The sequence below is a fragment of the Artemia sp. Qi Xiang Cuo genome, chromosome 5, assembly GCF_049724085.1.
Source record: "Artemia sp. Qi Xiang Cuo chromosome 5, ASM4972408v1, whole genome shotgun sequence".
Classification (NCBI taxonomy): Eukaryota; Metazoa; Arthropoda; class Branchiopoda; order Anostraca; family Artemiidae; genus Artemia; species Artemia sp. Qi Xiang Cuo.
Genome location: NC_142798.1, coordinates 2,139,499 through 2,167,170, shown reverse-complemented (window position 1 = coordinate 2,167,170; position 27,672 = coordinate 2,139,499). Strand labels below are relative to the sequence as shown.

The following is a 27,672-nucleotide window of genomic DNA, read 5'->3' as shown; positions in this document are numbered from 1 at the left end:
CCCCCCATCCCTCCTTCCATGCTAGTATCTTTCAGTAGCACCGCTTAGTCTTACTTAGTTAGCATAAGAATATGCAAGGGAAAAAAGACAATTGAATGTAAAAATGGAATTTCAATGTATTCAAAGATTTATGACTCTATAGTCCCAATGAACGTAGGTAGGACATTTTCCGTGAGTGTTTAAGAGCGACTATCTAGGGGAGGGAGGTTACTTTATCCTAGCAGTACATTGCCTTAGGTCGTTTTTATGAATATATCTAAGGAGTAGTGAGTTTGGAGTAGTAGTGGCACTAAGTAGTAGTGGCACTAGTCTAAGGAGTAGTGGCACTACTTCCCCTAGCCCTTCAGCTACGACCATGAAACCCAACTGGGTACGATTTTAAACCTGCAAGAATTATGAAAAAACTGATCGCAGAAGCTTTAAATCATAATTGTAACTATATTTAGGTCATGGAAGGGTGAAAAAAGTTGATTTTCAAGGGCTCAAATAATGATCTCCAGCCCAAACGTAAAATGCTATAAATAGTTGCATCACAATAGAATCAAAAGGTATAAATGTTATTGATACTGACTGAGGGAGGGGTTAATAGTTCACCCTTGCGGCGCCTTCACTTATGGTGTTTATGTGCGATTTGATAAAATACTGACCCCCTAATAGGCAAAGTTTCCTCCTAGGGGTGTTTCCTTGTTTCACAACTCTGGTATCTTGGGTGTTACCATCTAGCATCTTTCTGTGGACCGATATGAAAGGATCAACCTAACCCTTGTAATGGAAAAACTACTATCATTTTCTGATCATGCTTCACCCTTCTTTGTTAAAAAATAAAAACTTTAAGGACTATAAATGGTGGCTGACATAAATCTATGGGTGTAAACAGGACTGGACAAAATCAAGCGTTTTTATTTATTTATTTACTTTTGGGAATTATGTCTATTATATCTTTTTTTTTCTTTCTTTAAAGAAAAAGGTATGCATTCATGATGGTGATTAAAACTGGTAAATAAGAAGTAGTAGCGCGGTGGCTCAAAAGCAACTGTTCCTGCTGGACCGAGGGTTTCTCTCTTTAGTGATTGGGTTACGCTATGTTTTTGCAGATTTGCTAAAAAAAACATAGTATAAGTTTACGTATATAAACAGTAGCAAAAAGTCATCTACTCTCCATTAAAGATTTTTGACACATCAGTCTAGACCTCTATTCATGACTCCGCTTCTTCGCGCACGCGTAATGACAAATGTTTAGCGAGTAAAATATGCTCTGATCTGACTGAATGCCAACAAAAAACTGAAACTATTGCTCTGACGTACCCAGTGAGCGTGCTACGATGTGTGTCATTTTTGAACAAAGTTTTTGCTACTGTTTATATTCACTTATACTATGCTAAAAGATTATAATTTTGATTTTTCTAGAAACTACTATCCATAAATAGCTATTTGACATTAACATTGATGAATTTTCCTGCGCTTTGCTAGCCAATTTTCTTGTCTGTGGAAATCGTTTAAACTCTTTTATTGCCTTTGAAAAATTACATGCATTCAGTTACAACTTTTAGATTAAACAGGAACGATAAAATATTCACAAATATATTTGTGGTTCCCCTAAAAAGCTAACCCTTAAAACAAGTTTGATTAGAAACAGTCCATACCAGAGATACGAGTGAAAAAATGGCCTTTTATCTAAAGGGATATCGGTAGATGGCTGAACAGTCATCTATTTCAAATCGGATAAACAAATTTCGGTACTTGTATGATAAACCCACTACCGCTCAAGTTGTTAACTCATTGATGCATTTTAGAACCGTTTTTTTCCGTTAGTTTCTTTCATCTTAGTGTGAGACAAGACAAAGAGAAGGGACAGAATAGATGGAATAATTATAATTTGCACTATATGTTTGCACATTAGGGGGGGGGGGGGGTAAAGTATTTGGACGGTGTAAAAATAGAAAACAATTCTTACTGAAAAATATGCAGAATAACTGTACCTAACACATTAGGCATGCATACCCGCTATACTTTACCCCCAACCGCCCTAATGTGCAAATATATACACCAAATTTATTTCTAAAGTATTATATTTTATCTTACTTTGGTACATTTCATTAGGATTGAGCGTGAGAGAAACATATTAGAAGATTATTAGGTAGTGGGGTATATCAGACAAGTACCCAAATTTCTCTTTTCCGCTGTAAAGCTCTTCCTCAAACATCATACCGACAGGAATTTCATTAAAAATTAGTCCATACACAGGTACGAACATAAAAATGACCCCTTTACAAAAGAGTCAAAGTACAAATACCTGTAGATGTCTGGACAAATATCTGTTTTAAATGGGATAAGTCATTCTTCAACTCCACAATAGCTCCTTGGAGCTCTTTATTGCTCTCTTCAAGCTGCTCAACTCTCTGTTGCGACATCACTTTAGATCGCTTACTTCTCTCTCTACTTTTCTTTACAGCCTCATTGTTTTTCTCCCTCTGTTTACTAGAATTAAGAAACAATGAAGTTTTCCTTCACTTTACTACCTATCTATCTTTTTTTAATCAATTTCTCCATTCATACGATTCTCCATCCATTAATTTACCATACAACAATTTCAAAGTTTCCATAGCTAGGCTACATTATTATTGACTGATTCCTATGAGGAGGTGACTGTCAAAATCTGACAATATAAAAGAAGGGGAAAAAAGTAAAACAATAAAGTTAAATAGTCAGAGAAACAGCCAGACAGATATATAACCAGGGGAACCAATTAGGAGGAGAAGAGGGGAAAATTGCCCCCCCCCCCTAGATTCACCCCGGGTTTCGAAAAGTAGTTTGTTTTTTTTTCATTGAAAAGTACCTATTTTGATATTTTTACTGAAAAATATCTTTCCTTCCGGAATTTTCATTGAAAAATCGGAAAAACAGCAAAATTTCCCCCCCCTAAATTTCAAAAAAATATGTCCCCCCCCTACAATCCCATTAATTGGCACCTCCTACATACAGCTAACTTGAGTTCGTTACCACAAAAAGTCATATTGGAACAGTATGTCTAACTTTAGCGTAAAGAGCGAGTTATTGAGGAGGGATCAACTCCCTCATATATATATAAGAATTTCTGTTCGTTTTAAGTTTTAATCTTGCTCCTTACTTTCAGTTGGAAAAAAACTTGTTTTTTCAATTTAGTTATCAGTAAAACACAAGTAACATTTTAGCCTTTAAAAAGATTGAGTAAATTGACAGCAAAACTATTATAATAATTATTTCATAACTATAATAATTATTATAGTAATTACTATAATAATAATTATAATAAATATTTTAGGCTTCCTTTATTAATTCTTAGTAATTACTGTTTCTTTCGAGTTTGATTCATTGTATGACTACTCCTGATAGCAAGGGTGGATCTAGGATTTTATTTAAGGGGGGGCAAAATAGGTTGATCCGATAAATTTGCATTAAGAGCAAGTTTAATTAACGCAAGCTTCCGTTAATTAAGTAAATTACGCTACTTTAGACTACTTTAGGGGGTGCCCCCTTGTCCTCCTGGATCCGCCACTGTCTGATAGTGTCAGGTTTTAATATTGTTCTCTACTTTACCAATATTTTTTTGAAAATATTTTTCAATTTAATTATAAATAGAACTTATTAGCCAGCATCATCATTATTAACACATTACTAAAGTTGTCAAGTAAAAACGAGTATAAATTAAAAAAAAAGTTTTCTTAGACATATAAGGAAAGAATTCAAGACCGAAAACACAGAGAAATTAGCTTAAATAAGATGCCAAACATCTAAAACAAGCAGAAATTACTATGACTGAAGAGATAAAACCTAAATTGAACAATGAGCTCAAACTTAAAAGAACAGAAACTAAGATAAACAGACAAAGAGAACAGGCGAAACTGCCAAAACCGACAAAAAAGAACAGACAAACTGTCAATCAAAAGATTAGTGTCATGTCCTTTATGCTATGCTGAAAACAAAAACACTTTTTTCACTCACTAGCTTTCAACCTGAATGCACACTGTGCCTTGGGTTGAGTTTAACTTTCCCTGAAGATTTCGACTTAATACCCTTAGCTGTTCCTGAAATATTGCACACGCATCCTTTGGACAACATGGATGGGCAGGGTCTTTTTTATTTACTTCAACATCCCCTCAACTTGGCCTGAAAGGTTCAACCTAATACCCTTAGATGCCCGTTAGATATTGCAGATACATCCATTTCACCGTTTGGATGCATACAGTGCCTATTGATTCAGTTCAACTTCCCCCTAAATATTTACTGAAAGTTTCAACATAATATCCTTAGCTCTTTCTAATACATTGCAGAGACGCCCTTTTGACAACTTTGGTGCACATAGTGTAGTTTAATTTAGTTCAGCTTGCCTCAAAGTTTCAACTTAATATTGTTAGCTCGTTCCGAAGACATTACAGATATTTCTTTTGGACCACCTGGACACACATAGTGTCTTTTGATTTATTTCAACATCCCCTAAAAGTTCTCAATATTCACATCAGTATTCACCGCTAACGTGGCAACATTTCTTGGAGTAGAACATTTGTGACAATTTATTTAGTTTTACTGTTTGAAAAGAACCTTATTAGTCCAAATGTTTTCTTCTTTTAAATCAGTTCCAATATAGAAATGTTCCAATGTATAGAAAAACATTAAAAAAAAAAAAAAATGAATTTGAACTATCAACTCAGTTTTTATTACACAGCAAACGATATTCGAGCTTTTAGGAGGATTTAGTGGGCAGCAACACAAAATTCTTTTGTGGCCATTTGTGTTTCTTTTAAGTTTGCCTTCACTGGATGCAATAATTTCTGTTAATATTATGGTTCATTTTTATAGTAATTTTTGTTCATTTTAGGTGAAATAAAAGATAATTTTTGCATACACTAAATTTTAAATTCTCATTCCAATTTTCTTGGAAAAAAATTGCTTCTAAAAATTTTATTTGTAACAAGAACCAAACTGGGAGTACATTTGAGGGGTAACACGGACCTCTTCTGACTTCGAAGAACTGGTGGTTCACCCCTCCCCCCATTATGAGAAGCAGACTGTCCCTCTGCAAGCGTTCAATCAGAATTTTGCTTCAAGTGGCGGGGGGGGGGGGTATCGGTCAAAACGTTTCTTACAGTAGAAGTTAATTTGAAATGTGATAAGATTAATGTGGAAATTATAAGAAATCATGGCAAAAATAAATAAAAACTTTACCAGTCTGGAATAGTCCCAGTTAACGATACGAACTAGGCCTCAATTAGTGATAAGGAAAGTGTTAAGGAGGAATAGGCAGAATACAGTAAGAATATACTTAATATTGATTAAGTTATAATGCTATACAGAAGAATAAGTAAATTTTAGACAATTCGGAAATGAAGGAAGATTTATTTTAAAAAAAGGGATTAAAGCAGTACTAAAAGAATTGAAAATAACAAGGTCTCATGTGCTGATAGCGTGGAATAAGAGTTTTTGAAATATGGTAGTTATGAATTCAGAGATAAAAACTGAAAATTATCAATACGATTTTTGAAAAGAGGGAGGTACTTAAAATTTTTAAGCAAAATTTTAATCAATCCTCTTTATAAGAAAGACGATAAGAATAAATGCTGTAAATATAAAAGCATTAGCTTGATTTCTGTCAGAAGCAAATTACTTGGCAAAATGATACTTGAATTTCAAGAGAAGAATAGTGGGGTTAGAGGGAGGGGAGAGAATGCGTCGATCAAAGTTTCAATGGTACATTAACAGTCGAGGAATACATGAATCATCAGATAACGTTAGCCCTCGGTTTTAACGGTTATAAATATGCACTTGATTCATCTGAAAGAAAAGCTTTACTTAAGGTCCTATTCGTGTCTTAAGGTCCTATGGTATGCAAGTGAGGTTATTAGCTGATTCGTTACGGAGTCAGAAGTTCAGCAGGGTTGTCTCCTATACCAGTTTTTATTACATGAAATTAAAAATAATTATTTCTAAAAAGAAGCTTTTCAAAGAAAAATAAAGAACTATATTAAACTAAAGACGAACATAGATAAAGTGAAATAATAATTCAAACTAAAAATGAACAGAAATTACCCTAAATAGGAGTAGGCTTATACCCCCTAAGCCTTCTAAAGAGCAGAGCCTCATTTTCACCTTACTGAAAACAGTTTTTATTTCGAGCGCCATGACATCCACAAACACATAACAAAAAAATTATATCAAAGCTAATCAAAGTCTACAAACTAGAGTGGTGCTACCTGTCCCCTTCCCTCCCTTTTAAAACTCAAAACGGCTTGAATGTCATTTGAATTTGATTAAAAACGATATGTATTTTCAACAACATGGTTTTATTTGTTAAAATATACCCAACAATAACAAAAAAAGAAATAAAATCACCATAATAACGAAGATAACTGAAAAGAACTACCGAAAGTAGACTGACTAATATATAATCAGAATTGTTTCTTGAAGTCTCAGCAATTTGGGATGTCTTACATTATAAAAGAGGGAATGCTTAAAATAGGGTGAACTTGGGTTAGTCGGACCGCTTATCGAGTTCATTTCAGCTTAATTTGATCCCATAATTGTTTTGGAGTTGCTGGTACAATAAAAACTGTTTGACGTCGCTCTTGGTCATACTAGTAATATTCTTCACAATCCAGAAAGTTCGCGAGTTTTGTTGTTTGCGTGAGTTACTGCACCAAATTAACCCATCTTAGGGATGTCAAACTTACCCCACAGTATGGGATAAATCTGGCATCCCCAGGTAAATCCTATGCTTGCAGAGATAAAAATTATGTCACCCTAAGACATGATAGAGGATACTTCTATATACAGAAAAACCATGCAAAACAAAATCTCTCGTTAATAGTTTTCATGTACGACAGCGGAACACAGGTTTTCTGCTTACCATGGGGTAATTCCGACAATGTCGGTCTTATCCTGTACATAGCAGAAGTATTTGAGAATGGCTTTTTTCAAATTTTTATTGCAAATACGAAAAAGGTAACATCATACTTCACATAATAGAAAAAAATCGTAAATTTCAATTGGTATCATAGAAAAAAGTTTTTTTAAATTTTTAGTTGAAAAAAAGAGATTTTTATAAAAAAAAAGTAATTTCAATTAGTGTCAGAGGGTGTCAAGAAAGCAAACTTTTGATCCCTTGCAGGCCCTAGTGTGCTTCTTGTTCAGGCTGATGACGTGCCGAATTGGAATGATGGTAGAGTGAAGGGACCAGCTCCAGCAAGCTCCAATGGTCATGCAAAGATGTATTCTTCAACTTCTTCAATTTCATCTTTTTGGGGCCAGTCATATGAATAATTGTCTAGGATCAGACAGCAAAGATATTTTATGCAAACAAGATTTTCGTCAAGAAAATCAAGCACCCTTCCGATATACAAGCCTTGTTGATCACGTTTGCTGTTGTATGCCACAGCGTAGTACTCATTTAGCTGTATTTTTAGCTTCTTTTTCTCCTCTTCTTCATTACGTATCACTGCCAACGGTGAAAAAGATGTCCATCTGGTCAATTTTGGAACCCAGTGAGACGTCAGAGTCTTCACTGGAAAGATCATCTTTCTTTTTCTTTTTTAGGTTTGGCTTGAGCATATTCGTTAGCACCAGACTCTCCTGTCACGTACGGCTCAAACTCCTTTCTCGACGCAGCTCGCCCAGCGTACTGTTCGGTGGTACCGCCACCTCCTTCGCATGCCACGTGACGCCCCAGCACGGGTAGTATTCGACTTCGACCCCACCCTACACGGATGGAAACCACCCAGAGGACGCCCACCCACTAGGTGGAAAGACAAAGCCGATGAATTCCTCACCCAAGCCCACATCCCAGTGGAGGAAGCTGCGATCCTGGCAAGCGATAGGTCAACCTGGAGGCGCCTAGTCTCATCGTTCTCTACGCCGAACCCTCGGCAGGAGCCTTAAGTCAAGTAAGTCAAGTAAGTCTTGAGCATATTTTCTTTTATTTTCTTTTTTTGTTCTTAAGCTTTTCTTTTTCCTCTTAATATATTTGTTCAAGCCCTCTCAAAGCCTCTACAGATGTGATTACTTCGGGTTCCCGAGCAATACCTACCGGATGTCCCGACTGATGAGGCATCAAGAGAAGGGCAACGGGCTGAGTCCAAGAGGAATTCTTCAAATGATTTCTCATACTTTTGGACTAGCCAACATTGAACTGATCAGTTGCACTATTCACTATGATAGTCACTTTTGTTAAAGTTCGAGTCTCTAATGTCTTTGTCTCAACATATCGTTTTAACTTGGCTGGATAAAACTACGCCTTGTCAATCATGTTGCAGTTGATACGTGCTGGAATAGCGGAATCGTAAATTCCTGTCGTTGAAAATGATTTTTTAATCAGTGAAGGGGTAGGGTAAGTCTCCCGGATGTGACATAAAATGTTCACGAGTCCTTCTTTTGGTAAGACGTCACCTGGGTGTGATCATTGCCAGTTAACGAGCTTTTGCTCATAGGATGATTTCAGCCCTTTGAAATAACCCTGTCAAGGGACTGCAGAACATGGGATGCATGGGCTGGCAACTAGAGGATAGTAACATTCTTTTCTGAAGCCAGCTCCACAAGTGCCAAGAATAAATGGGAGCCATGGCCATCAAGAATAAGAATGGCTTTTTCTTTCACCTGAGGCAGGAAAACATCTTTAAACCAGCTATAGAAGAGGTCTGCTGTCTTCCATCCTTTCTTAGTAGCTGAATAATACGCATCTGGATGATCTTTAACGGGTAGCCATGAACTCCAAATGTTTTTCCCCAAGAAGATTACCAGCAGTAGGAGTTTCTCATCTGATACACTAATTCATTCAGATGTATTATACATGCCCATTGCCACCAGTTTGCCGGTTTACTGGTGATCCTTTTGCACCAGCAATTTTAAGCATATCAGGATCGTGACAAAACGAAGTTTTGTCCAAGTTGTTCCAACATTCTGGCTTGTCTAAGATGTCAAGCTCTTCTGCTGTTTTGTGTAGCAGGTCATAAAATCCTAGAGTGACGAAAGGGGCTGCTTATTGCACAGCCCTCAGGATTCTCAAGTCGCTCAGGTTCCTTAAGCGAGATGTTGTTTCTTTTCTTAAACCCAAACCAGTCTTCATTTGGCCGATTCTTTGTGAAATGAGTACTGATTTTGTTCTCACTGACCTATTTTTTTCACTTCGTCAAGGAACTGTTGTTTGGTAAGCCCCTTGTCCCACTTTTTCACGACCTTCAGCGAATTTGCCATATTCTGGTCATCATAATTTGGGAATTCCAGATGTTTTCATAGAGTAAAAGCAGGCAAGTCAGGGAAACCTCTTTGCTTCTTTGTCTGATCAATGATTATGTTGTAAATTATGTATAGTATGTATTGTTAACATTGTAAATAGTTGACAAATACACTAGAATCTAGGCTAGAATTGCCAAAATCTAGCCACTTGTATACACAGGGTAAGCCCGACCCCCTTTGTCGGAATTCACGGGGTAAGTCCGACATGTCGGATTTGCCCCAAATTGGGATTTTCTGGCGTAAGTCCGTTATTATGAATATTTTTAATTATGAATAATTAAAAATGGAAGAAATATTGAACACTGTTGTCAACTATCCAAGCTAAAGGAAGAAAATGTCACACGGAACCAAAGACATCTGTCATCACTGGGCCAAACAAGACGGGGGTGACGGAGTTACCCCTGTGTCGGATTTACCCAAGTTCAACCCTTTATTTTGCTTTCAGTAAAGCACAAGTGCATTCTGGCCTTTGGAAAGCTGAGGGGTCCTTAGTCCTACCCTTGCTTTTGGTAATTTATATCTGATTTGATTTTCATTGATTCATTGACGGTAATTTCTGATCGTTTAAAGTTTGAGTTAACAATTGAATTTATTTCTGCTCGTCTTTGGTTTAATGAAGCTCTTTAATTTTCTTTGAATACTACTTTAAAAAAACTGTTTCAAAATGTTTTTTTATCGGTTAACAAAAGGAATGTTAGTACAGTTTTTTTCTGTACCTACTGATTAAGAATTAACATTTTGGCTTGCTATTTATAGTTTGGAAAACATTTTACAACAATCTTAAACGTAATTTTACTAATGATCTTTGAATAGTTGGGAGGGGGTGGGTGTAAAGTAAATGGATGGAAATCTGATTGATTTCGGCCTTCTGCAGGGCTGAAGCAGTCTTAACCCCCATCCTGTTACAACCTTGAACACAGACGAACATTGATCGACCGCTTTATAATAAGAATCCCATTGAGTTATAATTAATTTTAAATGATTTTTTTATTTAAAAGAAAAGTATTTTGACCTGAATTATTAAAAAAAAAACCCTACTGTAGGGGTTTCAAGCTCCCAAACGCAAAAATTTAGAATTTTGCTCCTTTTTTTGCCAGAAGAAAGATCATGGTTGTATGTTTTTTTGCTTTTCTTCGTTTTTCCCAAGGCTGGTCGTATCGAACCAATAGTCCTAGAAGATCGGAAAAAGACTCCTTCAAACGAAAATTAAAAGTTCTAGTGTTTAGAGTTCATAAGTTTAGGTGACCTAAAAGATTGGATGGCAACTAGCCCCCTCCCGAGCACCGTTTTGCTCAAAGTCATCCGATCAAAATTTTCAGATTTTTTTGTTCAACATAATTGAAAGGTACAACAACTATGTCTTTGAGGATGACATGACCCCTCACAACCCCTTGGGAAAGGGCTATAAGTTATAAAATTTTCCCCCTGTTTACGTATAGTATTTGTTATTGGGAAGCGTACAGACATTTCACGGGTGAATTTTCTTCGGGGGGTGGGGTTTGATGGGAAAATTTTCCGTGGGGAGGGAAGATTCCAGGGGTGAAATTTGCTAAGGAAATTTTACACAGCAGAGATTTACCAGAATTCCTATACGAAGTGCTTTTTATTTGTCTTACTTTCTCATTGGCATCCCAATTTTACATGTTGAGATTACCGGGGAAATTTCACGCGGTAAATTTTCAGCGGGGTTGGTTTTGTATAAGGTATTTTCCCATCGGGGGGATTTTCCATGGGGGCCAGATTTTTAGAGGGAGAAACTCTCCAAGAGGAAAACTCGTGAATTCCCATGGATGAGGAAATTCCTAGTACGATTTGAAAAACGACCAGAAATTAAATTTTAAGAAAAGTATTTTTTAAAAAGAAAACGGGTTGGAAGAATTTTACAGCGGGAATTGCTCGCAGGAAATTTGCCGAGGGGAATTTTCAGCGAGGATTGAATTGTCCGGGGGGATTCTTACGCGGGAGGAACTTTAAATTGATAAATTTTCATAGGAGGGACTTTTTCATGGAGGTGGGAGGCAGATTTCCCATCATTATTTGAAAAACAATCAGATTGCATAAACAAAAAAACAAGCTTTTCCCTTTGAAAGTTAGCAGTTACATTAAACTTAAGACGAACATAAATTATTCCGAATTTGAGGGGAAATAACCCCTCCTCAATACCTCGCTCTTTACCCTAAAGTTTGACTTTTCGTCCCAATTTTTTTAAGAACTACTCCTGGAACACAGGGACAATTAATTAAAATAAGAAGATTTTTTAAAGTACTAAAAAACTTTAGCGTGAAAAGCTAGGGATTGAGGAGGGGGCGGCCCCCCCCTCATAAACGGAATATTTTCTTTTCGTTTTAAGTTTTAATGTTAGGTTTCCCTTAATTTCAGTTAAAAAAAACTTGTCTTTAAATTAAATATATTTTAAAACCCAAGTCACAATTGCAGCAGTCTGGTCTAGGCAGGTATAACGGAGAAAGAATATTGTGAAAAAAGAATATATTGTGGTTGAAAAACGTACAGTTCTTTTTACTGGGTTTTTAACGTGTTATTTTCGAAAACTTTACCTACCAACAACAATTAAATATGTCAGCGGGTAAAAAAGGCGGGATTATGTGACATCTCTTTCTGACATACGCTTAAAAAATAATTACATTGGCTTAGGAAACCAATGGAATTAAAAAAGACTTATTAATACACACGTATAGGAGTGTAGTCTCTCTTTGTCTCATTTCTGGTACCTTAGTCCTGTCAGAAGTATTTTTTTTTATGTCCCCTTATTTTAGTAGCTCTATGTTCATTATCCATTATAAAAAAAATTCAACATGAATATTGCTACATTAATAAATCCTTTAACAACAGACAGTAGTAATAACAGATCTTATTATTGAAAAAAGAAGGCGAGTAGATAGTAATTCAAGAAGAGGGCGGATTTGATGCCTCAAAAAGCACATTTTCAGGGGAAAAGTTTCGTGAGGAGTCAATTTGAACTAATTTAATGAGTGAAAAAAACCTTACTTTAAAAAAACCTCTGAATACAGCTAAAGGTGCACAAGCTGAAGAGGTTGTGAATGTAGAAATATCTTATTTACCTATGGAAATCTGGATTTATGCCAAGATCTTCTTCAGAAGAGAATTCAGTATTTTGAGGCTCTGCCCTACTTCTTCTTTTCTTTTCCACCTTCGGCATGACTCTAAAAAATAAAGTTGGCTGAAACCTACGCCTTCTTTCAACTCTGTCTAGAGATATTGCCCTAATTATGCTAAAAAAGTTTTCTGATAAATTTATAATTTAGGGGGCCCAATTCCCTTGCATGGAACTTGTCTGCATCGAAACTCATGGTTTGCATACTGAAAGCACGAACGTGTCTCTTGCCCCCTCTACATTTTAGACAGATAAATCCATAGTTTCAAGCTAACCCCTTGCAGGGTCGATGGGTTGGTCGGTATTTATCTTTTATTTCGTATGTGGCTAGTAAATAGATATATATATATATATATATATATATATATATATATATATATATATATATATATATATATATATATATATATATATATATATATATATATATATATATATATATATATATATATATATATATATATTTTATAATATATTAGAAGGGACGGGCGTAGTGCGCCCCTACAAAACTCAACATTCGTATACTTTTCACAGATACTTAAGATACATGCCCTGTGCTGTTTCGAAAAACTTGATAACCCTTCCCCCTCCAATAAATGCATGTATATGTGTCTGTTACTCCTGACAACTAGAACGGTTAAGATTTTAATAAATTTAGGCCTAGATAAGGCAAAACATGAAACAAAGTAAACAATAAACTGGGTACTTGTCTGTTAGCCAGTACACACTCGGAAATTAGGATTTGTAAAATTTGACAATAAACGGTTTATTGCTGTCTGTACATGGAGACAATTAGCTTCGGCTCAGTGGAAAACTACATTATAACTATATTTTAGTAAATATTTAGTTGGTATTTTGGTTAGGTTAGGTTACATTTTGCATGCAGCCACGCTGTAATGTGCAAATATACAGTCCAAATTACACATATCATATCTACCTCCCAAGCGTCTCACTTGTTTCCATCCCGTACCTCTATATCAAAACTCTCTAATGTGTACAGGCTAAAAGATAAGTACAATGAACTATTCTATAGAAGCCACCATGCTGGACAGTAACAACACTACCATCCAGACTATTTTGATTTTTCAAAAGAAGAACATCAAGAAAAGGAAGTTTCCCATTCTCTTCCAATTCAACAGTAAACTTTAAATCCCCCCCAGACAATTAAGATGTTCCAAAAATCCTTTTAATTCCTCCTCCCCATAATCCCATACTGAAATAATGTCATCCATATACCGGTCCAGAAAATATGTTTTAAAAAATATTAATCTAACGCAATTGTTTCAATAATCTCCACAAAAATATTATAGTTCCAGTCACGCTCGCCAAGTAAAATTGGTTTGATCATTTCTTTAACTGATCGGATCTTTAGTATTTGCTCTCCAAAATTTGTTGAGGAGTTTTCTTTTCTAAGGAAAATACTAATACGCAACATGTATCCAGAATGGTTAATTAACCAGACTTTTTCAAAGAGAAGAAAAAGGTTTCTAGAGATTTTTAAGGAAGTCTTGGAGACAACTCGGGAGAAGGATGTTTTTTGTTCCTTACCATATGTACCCGGGCTAAGTGAAAAACTCAAAAGAATTTTAAAGAGCAATGGTCTAAAGGTAGCTTTAAAGAGTAATTATACTTTGGGTAGTTTTCTAAATTCTGGGAAGGATCTAACTTCATTTGGGCAACAAAGTGGGGTTTATCGGATCCCATGTACTTGCGGAAACTCATATGTGGGACGTACTAACCAGAGTTTGGAAATGAGATTATTATAACATAAAGATTCTATTTCTTCGGCTTCAAAGCAAGATTCCAATTCTGAAGATTTTACGTCAGTCCTTTCAGGACATATTTTCCAGAGCATTTTATTTTGTTCGAGAATGTCTCTTAGATTTCTAGGGATCGAGGCTTAAAGCAAAATTTTCGAGAAACTCTTGAAATAAAGGAAGTCTAATTCGAGAGTGTTGCTATGAATCGGGATACAGGTTAATTTGGGCTGAACTCTATCTATGATAATTTATCAAAATCTGACAGAGTAAACTTGAATTCACTCAATGTAGTTGACCTTTGTCCAAACTTTATATCATTGAATGCTTATGAACCGAAGCCAAGAAGGTAAAAGAGGCTAGCTTCCGTCTTTTCTTTGAAAAGAATTAGAGATTTAAACAATATGTAGTTTTATTTGATTTCGTTCATACGCTTTTTTTTAAATTGTTTTAGTTTTTACTACTGATGACGGTCACTCTATCTGTGACCGAAATATCTGGTATTTTTTTGTGAATTTTCTATACACTGTCTATTAAAAAGGATTTTATCCCTATTTTGAACTTTTATTTTATCGTCATGGAAAGGCAGTGTGGTCTCCGAAATTATCTAAGTTCTAGTTCAGTTTTTAAGAGTCAAAAGAGATCAGAGGGCAACTATCCCCACACGCCACTTTTCCCCCAAATACATCCGATAAAAATTTTGAGATAGTCATTTTGTTAAAAAAGGTCAGATAAAAAATTGGTGCAAGTTATGCCCTGGGGGCAAATACGGTTTTTATGGAAGGGATACTCGTATAAACTTCAGAGAGGGCTGATTTGAATGGAAATTGAAAGTTATAGTTGAATTTTTAAGAGTCAAAAGAAATCGGAGGGCACCTAGCCCCCGCCCCGCCCTTTTTTCCCCGAACCCATCCGATAAAACTTTCGAGACAGATTTTTTTTTTAAATACAATGGTCAGATAACAACAACTCCGTTGTCGACACAACCCCCCAGGGTCCGGGGGCAGGCATTGTAAGCTAGGTCCTGGGGCCGTATATGGTTCTTATGAAAGGGGAGCTCGTATAAACTTCAGAGAGGCCTCATTTGAATGGAAATTAAAAGTTCTAGTTCATTTTCTCAGAGTAAAAAGATCGGAGGGAAACTAGCCCGTCCCTCCCTCTACGCCTTTGGGTTTATCGGATGGATAAACGCATCCGATAACAATTTGAGGTGACCATTTTGTTAAAAATAGTTCAAACATCAGATATTAAAACTCCGGGGTCGACACAACCCCCCAGGGCCCGGGGACAGGCTTTGTAAGTTATACCCTTGGGGTAAATATGGTTCTTATAGATGGGATGCTTGTATAAACTTCAGCGAGGGCTCATTTCATTGAAAATAGTGAGTTCTAGTGCCCTTTCACGCCCACCATTTCCCCAAACATATCCAGTCAAAATTTTGAGATAGCCATTTTGTTCTACGTTGTTGATTTTCAGAAAGAAACAATGTTTCTGAGGAGGACACTCCCCCCGAGGCCCTCAGGGCAAGGGTTGTAAGTTACACCCTGGGGGCATATAAGGTTTTATAGAAAGCTTTGTCGTAGAAACTTCAAAACGGACTCATCGATTGCAAATTCAAAGGGCTAGTGCCCTTTTTAATAGTCGAAAGGTTTTGTAGATAGCGTTGTCGTAGAAACTTCAAAAAGGGCTCATTCGATTAGAAATTTCAATGGCTAGTGCCCTTTTTAATAGTCGAAAATGATTGGAAGGCAACTATCAACCCTTCCACGTCTACCATTTCCCCAAATACATCAAATCAAAATTTTGAGATAGCCATTTTGTTCAACGTAGTTGAAAGTTCTGGGAATTATATCTTTGAGCAGGACACTCCCCACGTAGTTTTCAGGGCAAGGGTTATAAGCAACGCCCTTGGGGCATATATGGTTCTTATGGAAGGAATGCTCGTATAAACTTCAGAGTGGGCTCACTTGATTGGAAATTGAAAGTTCGAGTTCACTTTTTAAGCGTCAAAAGATATCGGATGGTAGCCAGCCCCCCACGCCCTTAACAAAACTCCGGTGTCGACACAGCACCCCAGGGCCCGGAGGTAGGCGTTGTAAGTTATGCCCTGGCGGCATATATGGTTCTTATGGAAGGGATGCTCGTATAAACTTCAAAGAGTGCTCATATTGATTAGAAATTGAAAGTTCTAGTTCACTTTTTAAGAGTTAAAAGAAAATGAAGGGCACCTAGCCCCCCCCCCCTCCACGCCCTTCTTTCCTCAAACCCATCTAATAAGAACTTTGAGATAAACATTTTTTTAAATAGTTCAACGACGATACAACGAATACTCCGGGGTCGACACAGCCCCCCACCCCAGGGCAAGAGGACAGGCATTGTAAGTTATGGCCTGGGGGAATATATGGTTCTTATGGAAGGGATGCTCGTAAAAACTTCAGAAAGGGTTCATTTGATTGGAAACTGAAAGTTCTAGTTCAGTTTTTGAGAGACAAAAGAGATTATAGGGCAACTACCCCCCCCCCCACGCCCCCTATTCCCCAAACACATCCGATAAAAATTTTGAGATATCCATTAAATGAAAAATTGTTAAAAAGTCAGATAACAAAAACTCAGGTGTCGACACAACCCACCAGGGCCCGGGGGCAGGCGTTGTCAGTTATGCCCTTGGGCATATATGGTTCTTATGAAAGTGATGCTCGTATAAAATTCAGAGAGGGCTCATTTGATTGGAAATTGAAAGTTCGAGTTCACTTTTTAAGAGTCAAAAGATTTCCGAGGGCAACTAGCCACCCCACGCCTTCTATTTCCAAACCCATCTTATGAAAATTTTGAGATAGACATTTTGTTAAAAATAGTTCAAAGGTCGGATAAAAAATCCGGTGTCAATACAACCCCCCAGGGCCCAGGGGAAGGCTTTCTAAGTTATGCCCTAAAGGCATGTATTGTTCTTATGTAAGGGATGCTCGTATAAACTTCATAGAGGGCTCATTTGATTGGAAATTGAAAGCTCTATGTCACTTTTTAAGCGTCAAGAGATTTAAGGGCAACCAGCCCCCCCCACGCTTTTTTTTTCTCCAAACCCATCCGCTACAAATTTTGAGATAGCCAATTTTTTGAAAATTTTTCAAAAATTAGATAAAAAAAATCCGGTGTCAGACACCCCCCCAGCCCGGGGGTAGGCGTTGTAAGTGTTGTTCTGGGTGCGTATATGGTTCTTATGAAAGGGATACTCGTATAAAATTCAGAGAGGGCTCATTTGATTGGAAACTGAAAGTTCTAGTTCACTTTTTAAGTGTCAAGAGATATCCGAGGGCAACTAGCCCCCCCCCCCCCACTTTTTCCCCCAAGCCCATCCGATAAAAATGTTAAAATAGCCATTTCATTGAAAATAGTTCAAAGGCCAGATAATAAAAGCTCCTGTGTCGACACAACCCCCCAGGGTCCGGAGGTAGGCGTTGTAAGTAATGCTCTGGGGGCTTATAGCTCTTACAGAGGGGATGCTCATATAAACTTCGGAGAGGGCTCATTTGATTGGAAATTGAAAGTTCTTGTTCACTTTTTAAGAGTCAAAAGAGATCGGAGAGCAACTAGCCCCCCCCCCCCCTCCACGCCCTAAGGGCATCAGATAAAAATTTTGAGATAGGCATTTTGTTAAAAATAGGTCAAAGATCGGATTACAATAACTCCGGTGTCGACACAGCCACCCAGAGTCCGGGGGTAGGCGTTGTAAGTTATGCCCTGGGAGCATATATGTTTGTCATGGAAGGAATGCTCGTGTAAACTATATAGAGGACTCATTTGATTGGAAATTGAAAGTTGTAAATCACTTTTTAAGAGTCAAAAGTGATCGGAGGGCAGCTAGCCTCCCCCACACTCCATTCATTTTTTCCCAGAGGTACTTCATAATCAATCAATCAATAAATTTTATTCAATCAATAAACTCAACAAAATAAACTTCAATATAAACTTCCCCGTAAGGCTCTATGGCCAGGAAAAAAACAGGGGAGAAACAAAAATGAAACAAATACTTAAAAAAAACAAAAACATTTTCAACATCATACATTCACTCCTTTAAGAGATTCAACACAAGAGAAATCATAAGATAAAAAAAATCGTAAGATACAATGATCAACATAAAATAAAAAAACTTAATTACTAGCTAGAAGATCCCTAATATTGAACATACTAAACGAGCGGCAGCTTCGTGCAGACACAGGGAGCGTGTTCCAGATCATGTTGCAAGTTGTCAGAGGGTTGAAGTTAGACCTCACTGATGGAGCATGAAGAATCTGTGATTTTCTGGAAGTGCGGAGATGATAAGTTAAATGATCAGAAACGAAAGATATACTTTTACATAGAGCAGCAGGAAGGTGGTCGTGCAACTGTAAAAAGATGAAAGAAGAACAAGAAAGAAAATAGAGACATTTCAAATCAAGCAAGGATTTAAGTGAAGATCGGTTAGTTTCCTTAATAAGAGTCCTTGCTTTATCATAAAGTTTTGAAAGTGGCATCAGAGACGAAGTAAAAGTTGACATCCAAATAACAGAACAAGATGAAACATAAGACTAAACTAGGCTGTAGAACAAGATTCTAAGAATCGACACTGGAAATATGTGTTTAAGCTTTCTAAGGATTCCAAGACTCCTGGAGACATTCAATTTAATCAGGTCAATATTATGCTTGAAGGAAAGATTTTCATCAAGCAAGATGCCTAGGAATCGAACGTAACGATCCCTAGGTCTACTTACAGAACCTCTTGATACATGTATTTCATTTAAGTCAGGGCAAGCCTTCGAAACTCTGGAGAAAATGAGAAAAAATGACTTCCCGACATTTAAGGTAAGATAATTTACATCAAACCATTGAATAACTCTTTCAAAAAGGGCATTTATCTTTGAACGAAGATCAGACTCAGTTCTACCAGCTGTGCCAAGAGTACTGTCATCAGCAAAAGCAATTAGTGCATCCGGTAAGGACGAACTCCTGTCACAATTAGTGATGGATGCTGGTTGACAAAGACGACAGCAAATGGTAGGTTTTAAATTTTGAACCGCATTAATAAGGTAATTGACATAGATTAAAAAGAGTATCAGCCCAATAACAGATCCTTGTGGAACGCCAAACTCTATTCCCAAAGGGTTAGAAAATTGCGGATCAACCGAGAAGACTCGACCAGATAAATATGATAGAAACCAAGAATAAGCATTCCCTCTTATACCAATATGGGACAGTTTCCAAAAGAGAATATTGTGTGTTAATGAGTCGAATGCCTTTTGTAAATAGAGAAAAAGAGCAGCAGGTATCAGACCAGAGTCAAGAACTGAATGTAAATAATTCAAAGGAATTGCGCATGCTTCTCAGTTGATCACTTCGCCCTAAAACCAAACTGAAAATCATGAAAAAAGTGTTTAGAATTAAGAAAATTAAGAAGTCGAGAAAGCATAGGTTTTTCAAATATTTTACTAAACACTGATAAAAGGGATATGGGACGATAATTTGCAGGATCGAATAGAAGGGGCCTTTGTATAAACTTCAAAGGGGGCTCATTCGATAGGAAATCGAGAGTTCTAGTGCCCTTTTTAAGAGTCGAAAGTGACCGGGGGCAACTAGCCCCCCCCAAGCCTTTTTCCCCAAATACATCTGATAAAATTTTGAGGTAGCCATTTTGTTAAAAATAGTTCAAAGGTCAGATAAAAAAATTCCTGTGTCGATGCAACCCCCAGGGCCCGGGCAGGCGTTGTAAATATTGCCCTGGGGGTATATATAGTTCTTATAGAAGGTATGTTCGTATAAACTTCGGAGAGAGCTCATTTGATTGGAAATTGAAAGTTGTAGTTCACTTTTAAAGAGTCAAAAGATATCGGAAGCCAACTAGCCCCCCCCCCCCAAGCCCTTTTCCCCCAAATACATCTGATAAAAATTTGAGGTAGCCATTTTGTTGAAAATAGTTCAAAGATCATATAACAAAAACTCCTTTATGTATGGCTATTTCGTTAAAAATAGTTCAAAGGTCAGAAGAAAAAAAAACACGCCTGTGTCGAAGCAACCCCCAGGGCCGGGTCAGGCGTTGTAAATATTGCCCTGGGGGTATATATGGTTCTTATGGAAGGCATGCTCGTATAAACTTCGGAGAAAGCTTATTTGATTGGAAATTGAAAGTTCTAGTTCACTTTTAAATAGTCAAAAGATATCGGAAGGCAACTAGCCACCCTCCCTCAATGCTCTTTTTTCCTCAAACCCATCCAAAAAGAACTTTGATAGTTCAAAGATCATATAATGAAAAATCCGGGGTCGACACAACTCCCAGGGCCCGGAGGCAGGCATTGTAATTAATGCTCTGGGGGTATATATACTTCTTATGGAAGGTATGGTCGTATAAACTCCGGAGAGAGCTCATTTGATTGGAAATTGAAAGTTCTAGTTCACTTTTAAAGAGTCAAAAGATATCGGAAGGCAACTAGCCACCCTCCCTCCATACTCTTTTTTCCTCAAACCCATCAAAAAAGAACTTTGAGATAGCCATTTTTTTTTAAATAGTTCGAAGATCATATAATGGAAAATCCGGGGCCGACACAACCCCCAGGGCCCGGAGGCAGGCATTGTAAGTAATGCTCTGGGGGCATATTTACTTCTTATGCAAGGTATGCTCATATAAACTTCGGACAGAGCTCATTTGATTGGAAATTGAAAGTTCTAGTTCACTTTTAAAGAATCAAAAGATATCGGAAGGCAACTATTTGCAATGGTTAAAAGCTTGGAAAGTAGGATTTTGTCATTGGAATCGAAAGTGGATGATTTTGAACAAGAAAAGATGTTGGATTGCTTAGTGATGAATGGAGTAAGGCAGAGGCCCTGGAAATGACCTAAAGAAAGAAGTATCGGTTATCATTAAAGACAAGATGCTGATCCCTGGTTTTGAAGTTAATAATATTGTAAATGTTTATCGATTTAGTTTGAATGACTCTAACGATCAATCTAAAGTGTCTCCTGTGCTAATACGCTTCAAAAATGTGGATTTAGCTCGAGTTATTTTCAAAGAAAAGACTAAACTAGCAAAGAGTGGAATATTTTTATCAGAATCGCTAACAAAAAAGCGTCGTGAAATTTTAAATGCGGCAAGAGATTGCTTCGGTAAATTTAATGTATGGACTGACCGCGGGCAAATTTTGACCAAACCACCTGGTCAATCAATGATACGAAAGATTCGATCATTCACAGATTGTGCTTAGATATTTTTTTTTTTTTTTTTTTTATTTTTTTTTTTGTGCATGTATATTTTATGTTTTAATGCCATATATAAAATCGATTTTCTTTTTTTAATGGCAAATTAGAAACGCCCCCAGTTGTAGGACGACTTTTTGAGCTTGAAAATAACCTGTTAGATGTTTTAAGCATTATCAATAATTCTATCGGACATGTCAACTGTGATTTGATCACAGTGAACCACACAGTAATAAGTAAATATGTTTCTAGTCTGAGGGAGGCTGTCAAGCGGGATGGATATTTTTCAGTGCTCCAGTTGAATATCCAGGGTCTTTGTTCTTCAATTGACCATCTAAAACAGATTGTTTCTGATGGGCTACCTGACGTTGTTGGTTTATGCGAGACTTTTTTAGATTCTAAAAATGATATGCTTTTGGATTTGCCAGGTTATAAAATGGAACGACTGAATCGACAAAAGATGGCCAAGGGTGGTCTTGCTTTGTATATTTCTAATAATCTCCCATATTCTCTTAGAATGGATTTATCCAGAAACATCGACGGTGTCTTTGAGTCACTTTTCGTAGATATTAAATGTGGAGGTAAGGATTTAATTGTTGGTATTATTTATCGATCTCCTAGTGGCTCTATCCGACTGTTTCTACACACCCTTAATGATCTACTGGAGACCATCCTAAAACAGTCGACTAAATTAATTATTATGGGAGATTTTAATATAAACTTGATGGATATAAAGTCGTCTGTATCTTTGGATTTTCTTTCGTCCATGTTTGCCGCAGGTACTTTACCTTCTGTATATATCCCATCTCGCATAACAGAGAGTACGTCATCTCTGATAGACAATATTTTCTGTACGGCTACCTTGATCCAAAATTGTGTTCTAGCGAGCGACATTTCCGATCATTTCCCTTTTTACTCTAGATACTGTTTTGATAAACTGACTATTGAGAGGACTAGTGAGTCTGTTAAGAGGCTTTTTAGGTTTGGTGAAGTGGAATTGATGCTTCTTAGGTCAAGATTGGCAGAAATTTCTTGGGGTGGTTTTGAGAGTGATTCTGATTTTTGTAATTTATTTGATAATTTTTATGAGTCTATTAAAGACGTTATTCTTGATATTTGTTCTGTTTCACCTTCTAATCGTAAGTCTAAGAATGATTTTCCTCTAAATCATTGGATGACCCCTGGTCTCCTTAGGAGTTGTAGGAGAAAAAATAATCTCTGGAGGGCCCTTAAGTCTGCTAGCCCTTCAATGAAAGCTATTTGCTTTCAGCAATTTAAAATTTATAGGAATATTTTTAATTTTGTGTGTCGAAAGGCCAAGTCCCAGTATTATTTGAATTGTTTTTCAGATTATGGTAAAGATATACGAAAAACTTGGCAGGATATAAATTCTGTGCTTAGGCCCTTTTTTCAGTCTTCATCAACCCCTTCTTTTTTGGATATCAATGGCAAAATCATCGAAGATGAACTGAATGTTCAAGATGCATTTACTTCATATTTTGCGAATATTGGTAAAAGGACCGCTTCGGCTGTTGATTCTTCTCCTTCAGGATCCAACTTCAGGTCTTATCTTGGGCCACCTTGTATGAAGTCAATGTTTTTGGAACCTGCGACGGAGAATGAAATAGCTAAAATTGTTATTGGATTGAAAAATTGTTCGTCTTCTGGCCTTAATAGTATTCCTACCAAATTAATTCATTTCATACTTCCTTCTATTATATCTCCCTTAACAAAACTCACTAACCTCTCGTTTCAGCATGGTATTTTCACGAGCAGTCTCGCGTGCGCTCTAGTCATCATAGGATAGAAGGGGGGGGGACACGAAATGATCAGTAGAATGGCCTTATTGACTACGGACGGGACTCCTTATATGGGCATAGAATACGGACGGGACTCCAAATAAGGGCATAGCCTCACTAGGGAGAAAAGATTGCGTAATGGGGTCAATGACCTCTTTTTCCAAGGTCGATTTATTTGATGTTTCTATGTGTAATAGCTCCGGTGCGAAGGTTGCACATGCGCATTGAATTCTAACGGGAACAATGTTATTGATCTAGGAATCGAGGGGGAAGTGAATTTCCGTGGATTTACATAATCGCTAGGGGAAATTATTGATTCACGAAGGGGAGAATTAAGAAAAATTAAGGTTTCTTTAATCTTTAGGCCTGACCTGTGAACTTGATTTACATAATCGGCGGGGAAATTGTTGATTCACGAAGAGGGAATTAAGAAACATTAAGGCTTCTTTAATCTTAGGTCTGAGGGATGAACGTTCTTTAGGACAGAGAGAAAAATTAATATTCTATTTTTAAATAGGGCTTCATTGATCTTTAGTGTCAGGAATCATAAATGACATCACTTGTTATCTTGGAATTATGTGGGAGTCTAAAGAGATAGAAATTCAATTTTTAAATGCGGCTTCACTGAGCTTTAAGTCAGAGAGATAAATTGATATTCTAACAAAACCATAATAGTTTAGCTAGGAACATTTATGAGATGAAGAGATTAACGTAGGAAAGGGTTTCCTAGAAATTTGAAATGTGAAAGTACTGAGATGCCAAACAAAAGGAACACGATGAAATTACTTTTAGGGATTATTTGGGCGAAACGGTTTTAGACAGCTTATGGAATTATTTCGGCGAAACCGTTAGAGACCTTGATTTAAAAGATGATTTAAAAGATCATTTTTGAGTGTGGTGGTTATAATACACAAGTTCCATTGAACTGTGTTGTGAGGTCCCCTACCACAACCCCAAAGAGCCCCGACCGCCCTACCCCGATCCAAAGGGTTCCAATCCCCATACCCCAACCCCGAAGGAAGCCCCCGGTCCTCAAAGCCCCCCAAACTCCCAAAGGCCCTCCATCGGTCCCCCAAAGGCACACCCCGACCCCCAAAGGCCCTCCCCAGGCCCCAAATGTCTCCCAGGCTCCCAACTGTCCCCCCAGACACTCAAAGTCCCCCCCAGCACCAACAAGGCCACCGGCAACCCAAAGGCCCACCCAGCCACCCCAATACCCTCCCCGGGCCTCCCAAAGACACATCGAGCTCCCAAAGGACCAACGGGGTCCCAAAGGCCCTCCACCGGTCCCCAAATGTCCCCCAGGCACCCAAAGGCCCTCCCGGCACCCCAAAGGCCCACCCCCACCCCCAAATGCCATCCCCGGACCCCACAGCCCCTACCCCGGGCCCCACAGGGCCCCCCCCCCTCCCCAAGGCCCCCCGACCCGCACGGGGCCCACCGACCCTCCAAGGCTCTCCCCCAGCACTCGTCTTTCGGTGATGTGTGTTTTCTGAAACCTATGATTTGGGATGTGTAGTTTGCTACTTCAGGCTTTTCTGAGCTAAGGTGTCCTAGCATTTCCTAGGTGAATTTTGTCTGAAACCAATAGTTTGGGATGAGTAGTTTGCTATTTCAGGCTTTTATGAGCTAGGTTTCATAGCTTTTCGTTGATGTGTGTTGAGTGAAACTTATGATTTGGGATGGTTAATTTGATATTTTTGACTTTTCTGAGATAGATTTCTTAGCCTATCATATGTGTGTCCTTTCAGAAAATTATGATTTGGTAGGTATAGTTTTCTTTTTGGACTTTTCAGAGCTAGGATTATTAGTAACTCATAGGTGTTTGTTGTCTGAAACTTCGAGTTTTGGATGAGTAGTTGGCTATTTCAGACTTTTCTGAGCTAAGGTTTCTTAGTATTTCGTAGGTGAATGTTGTATGTATCTGTAGGTGTAGTTTGCTTTTTGGACTTTTCAGAGCTAGGATTCTTAGTCACTCATAGGTGTTTGTTGTCTGAAACTTCGAGTTTGGGATGAGTAGTTGGCTATTTCAGACTTTTCTGAGCTACGGTTTCTTAGTATTTCGTAGGTGAATGCTGTCTGTAACTTATGATTTGGGATATGTAAATTACTATTTCGGGCTTTTCTGAGTTGGATTTCTTAGTCTTTCATAGGTGTGTAGTGTCTGAAACCTATGATTTGGGATGTGTAGTTTGCTATTTTTGACTTTTCTGAGCTAGGTTTCTTAGCCTTTCATAGGTATGTGTTGTTAGAACATCATGGTTTGGGATGTGTAGTTTGCTATTTCAGGCGTTTCTGAGCTAAGGTTTTCTAGTATTGCGTAGGTGAATGTTGTCTGAAACCAATAGTTTGGGATGTGTAATTTGCTATGTCCGACTTTTCAAAACCAGATTTCTTAGTCTTCTGTAGGTGTGTGGTGTCTGAAACCTATGATTTGGGATGTGTGGTTTGCTCTTTCAGGCTTTTTCTGAGTTGGATCTCTTAGTCTTTCATAGGTGTGTAGTGTCTGAAACCTATGATTTGGGGTGGATGGATTGCTACTTTTGACTTTTCTGAGCTGGATTTCTTACCCTTTCATAGGTGTTTGTTGTCTGAAACCTATGATTTGGGATGTGTGGTTTGCTTTTTTCGACCTTTCTGAGCTAGGTTTCTTAGCCGTTCATAGGTGAGTGTTGTCTGAAAACTATGATTTTGGATATGTAATTTGCTATATCTGACTTTTCATAACCGGATTTCTTAGTCTTTCGTAGGTGTGTGATGTCTGAAACCTATGATTTGGGGGTGTGTGTGTTGATATTTTTTTACTTTTCTGAGCAGGATTTCATAGCCATTCGTAGGTGTGTGTTGACTGGAACCTATGATTTGGGATGGTTAATTTGCTATTTTTGACCTTTCTAAGCTAGATTTCATATCCTTTCATAGGTGTCTCCTTTCAGAAAATTATGATTTGTGAAGCATACAAAAACTTACACACCCACACTAAAACTTACACACACACACACAAGAAAACTAAAACACACACCCAAAAACATACACACACACACACACACAAACTTACACACACACACACACACACAAAAACTTACAAATGAAAACGAAAAATAAAATGAAAAAAAAAAAATTAAAAAAAAAAAAAAATTAATAAAAAAAAAAAAAAAAAAAAATAAACTCACACAAAAAAAATATATAACACACACTAAAAATAAAAAACAAACACACACACAAAAAATTACACACAAAAAAAAATAAAAAAAAAAAAAAAATAACAAATGAACACAAAAAAAACTCACACACACACACGCCAAAACAAAAAAACAAAAACAAAAATACACACACACACACACACATACAAACACACACAAAAATGAAAACAAAAACTCACACACAAACACCCACAAAAAAAAACACACACACACACAAACACACAAACACACACACACTAAAACTAACACACACAATCCAAATATTACACAATAAAAAACTTACACACACACACACACACACACACACACAAACTAAAAAAAAAAAACACAAAAAACTAAAAACACCAAAAACTTACACACCCAAAAACCCACCAAAAAAAACTAAAGAACAAACACACAAAAAACTAATAAAAAAAAGAATAAGAAAAGTAAAAAAAAATCTTACACACACACACAAAAACATACACACACTCACAAAAACATACACACACACACAAAAACTTACACACACACACACACACGAACACATACACACACGGAAACACAAACACACACACACAAAAACTTACACACAAACACACAATCACACACACACACAAAAACTTAAACAAGCACAAGAAAAATGACAAGCACACAAAAAATTATACAAACACACACTAAAACTAACACACACACGTCAAAACTTACACACACAAAATCTTATACACACAAAAACTTACACACACACACACACAAAAACTTACACCCACACGCAAAACTTACACACACACACACACAAAAACATAGACACACACAATCACAATTATGCAAACACACACACAAAAACATATACCCACTCTCAAAAACATACACACACACAAAAACTTAAACACACACAATCACAAACAAAAACACAAACACGAAAAAAAACTCACAAACACTAAAACATAAGCACACACACACGCCAAAACTTACGCAAACATAAATAAACACAAAAAAACACAAACGCAATCAGAAACAAAAACACACACGCACAAACACACAGAAACACACACACAAAACCTACATATGCACACTAAAACTTACATGCACATAAAAACTTACATGCACACAAAAACTTACACACACGCGCAAAAAATTACACACAAACACACAAACACAGACAAACGAAAACTTACACACACACACACACGAAAACTCACATACACACACACACACTGACAAAAACACAAAAACTAACACAAAAACATAAACACGCACACAAACACACACACAAACACACAAACCCACACAAACAAAAAAAAACACAAAAACACACA

At 37.3% G+C, this 27,672-nt stretch overlaps 1 protein-coding gene across 5 annotated transcripts in view; it reads right to left on the bottom strand.

Annotated features, from left to right (window-relative positions):
• Window positions 1-2,251: 2,251 nt before the first annotated feature.
• Window positions 2,252-27,672, bottom strand: part of LOC148951707 (CCAAT/enhancer-binding protein gamma-like) — a 378,366-nt gene continuing 352,945 nt past the window's right edge. For 4 of the 5 annotated variants that reach the window (XM_089088674.1, XM_089088676.1, XM_089088675.1 and 1 more), the window contains 2 exons: window positions 12,342-12,443; window positions 2,253-2,478 (listed from right to left, as the gene is read on the bottom strand). In XM_089088674.1, the coding sequence (XP_088944800.1) occupies window positions 2,268-2,478; window positions 12,342-12,439 (309 nt within the window). In that variant the 5' untranslated portion in view covers window positions 12,440-12,443 and the 3' untranslated portion in view covers window positions 2,253-2,267. Of the gene's footprint in view, window positions 2,479-12,341; window positions 12,444-27,672 lie in introns of all 5 variants that reach the window. The other variant, XM_089088677.1, reaches the window with a different exon arrangement.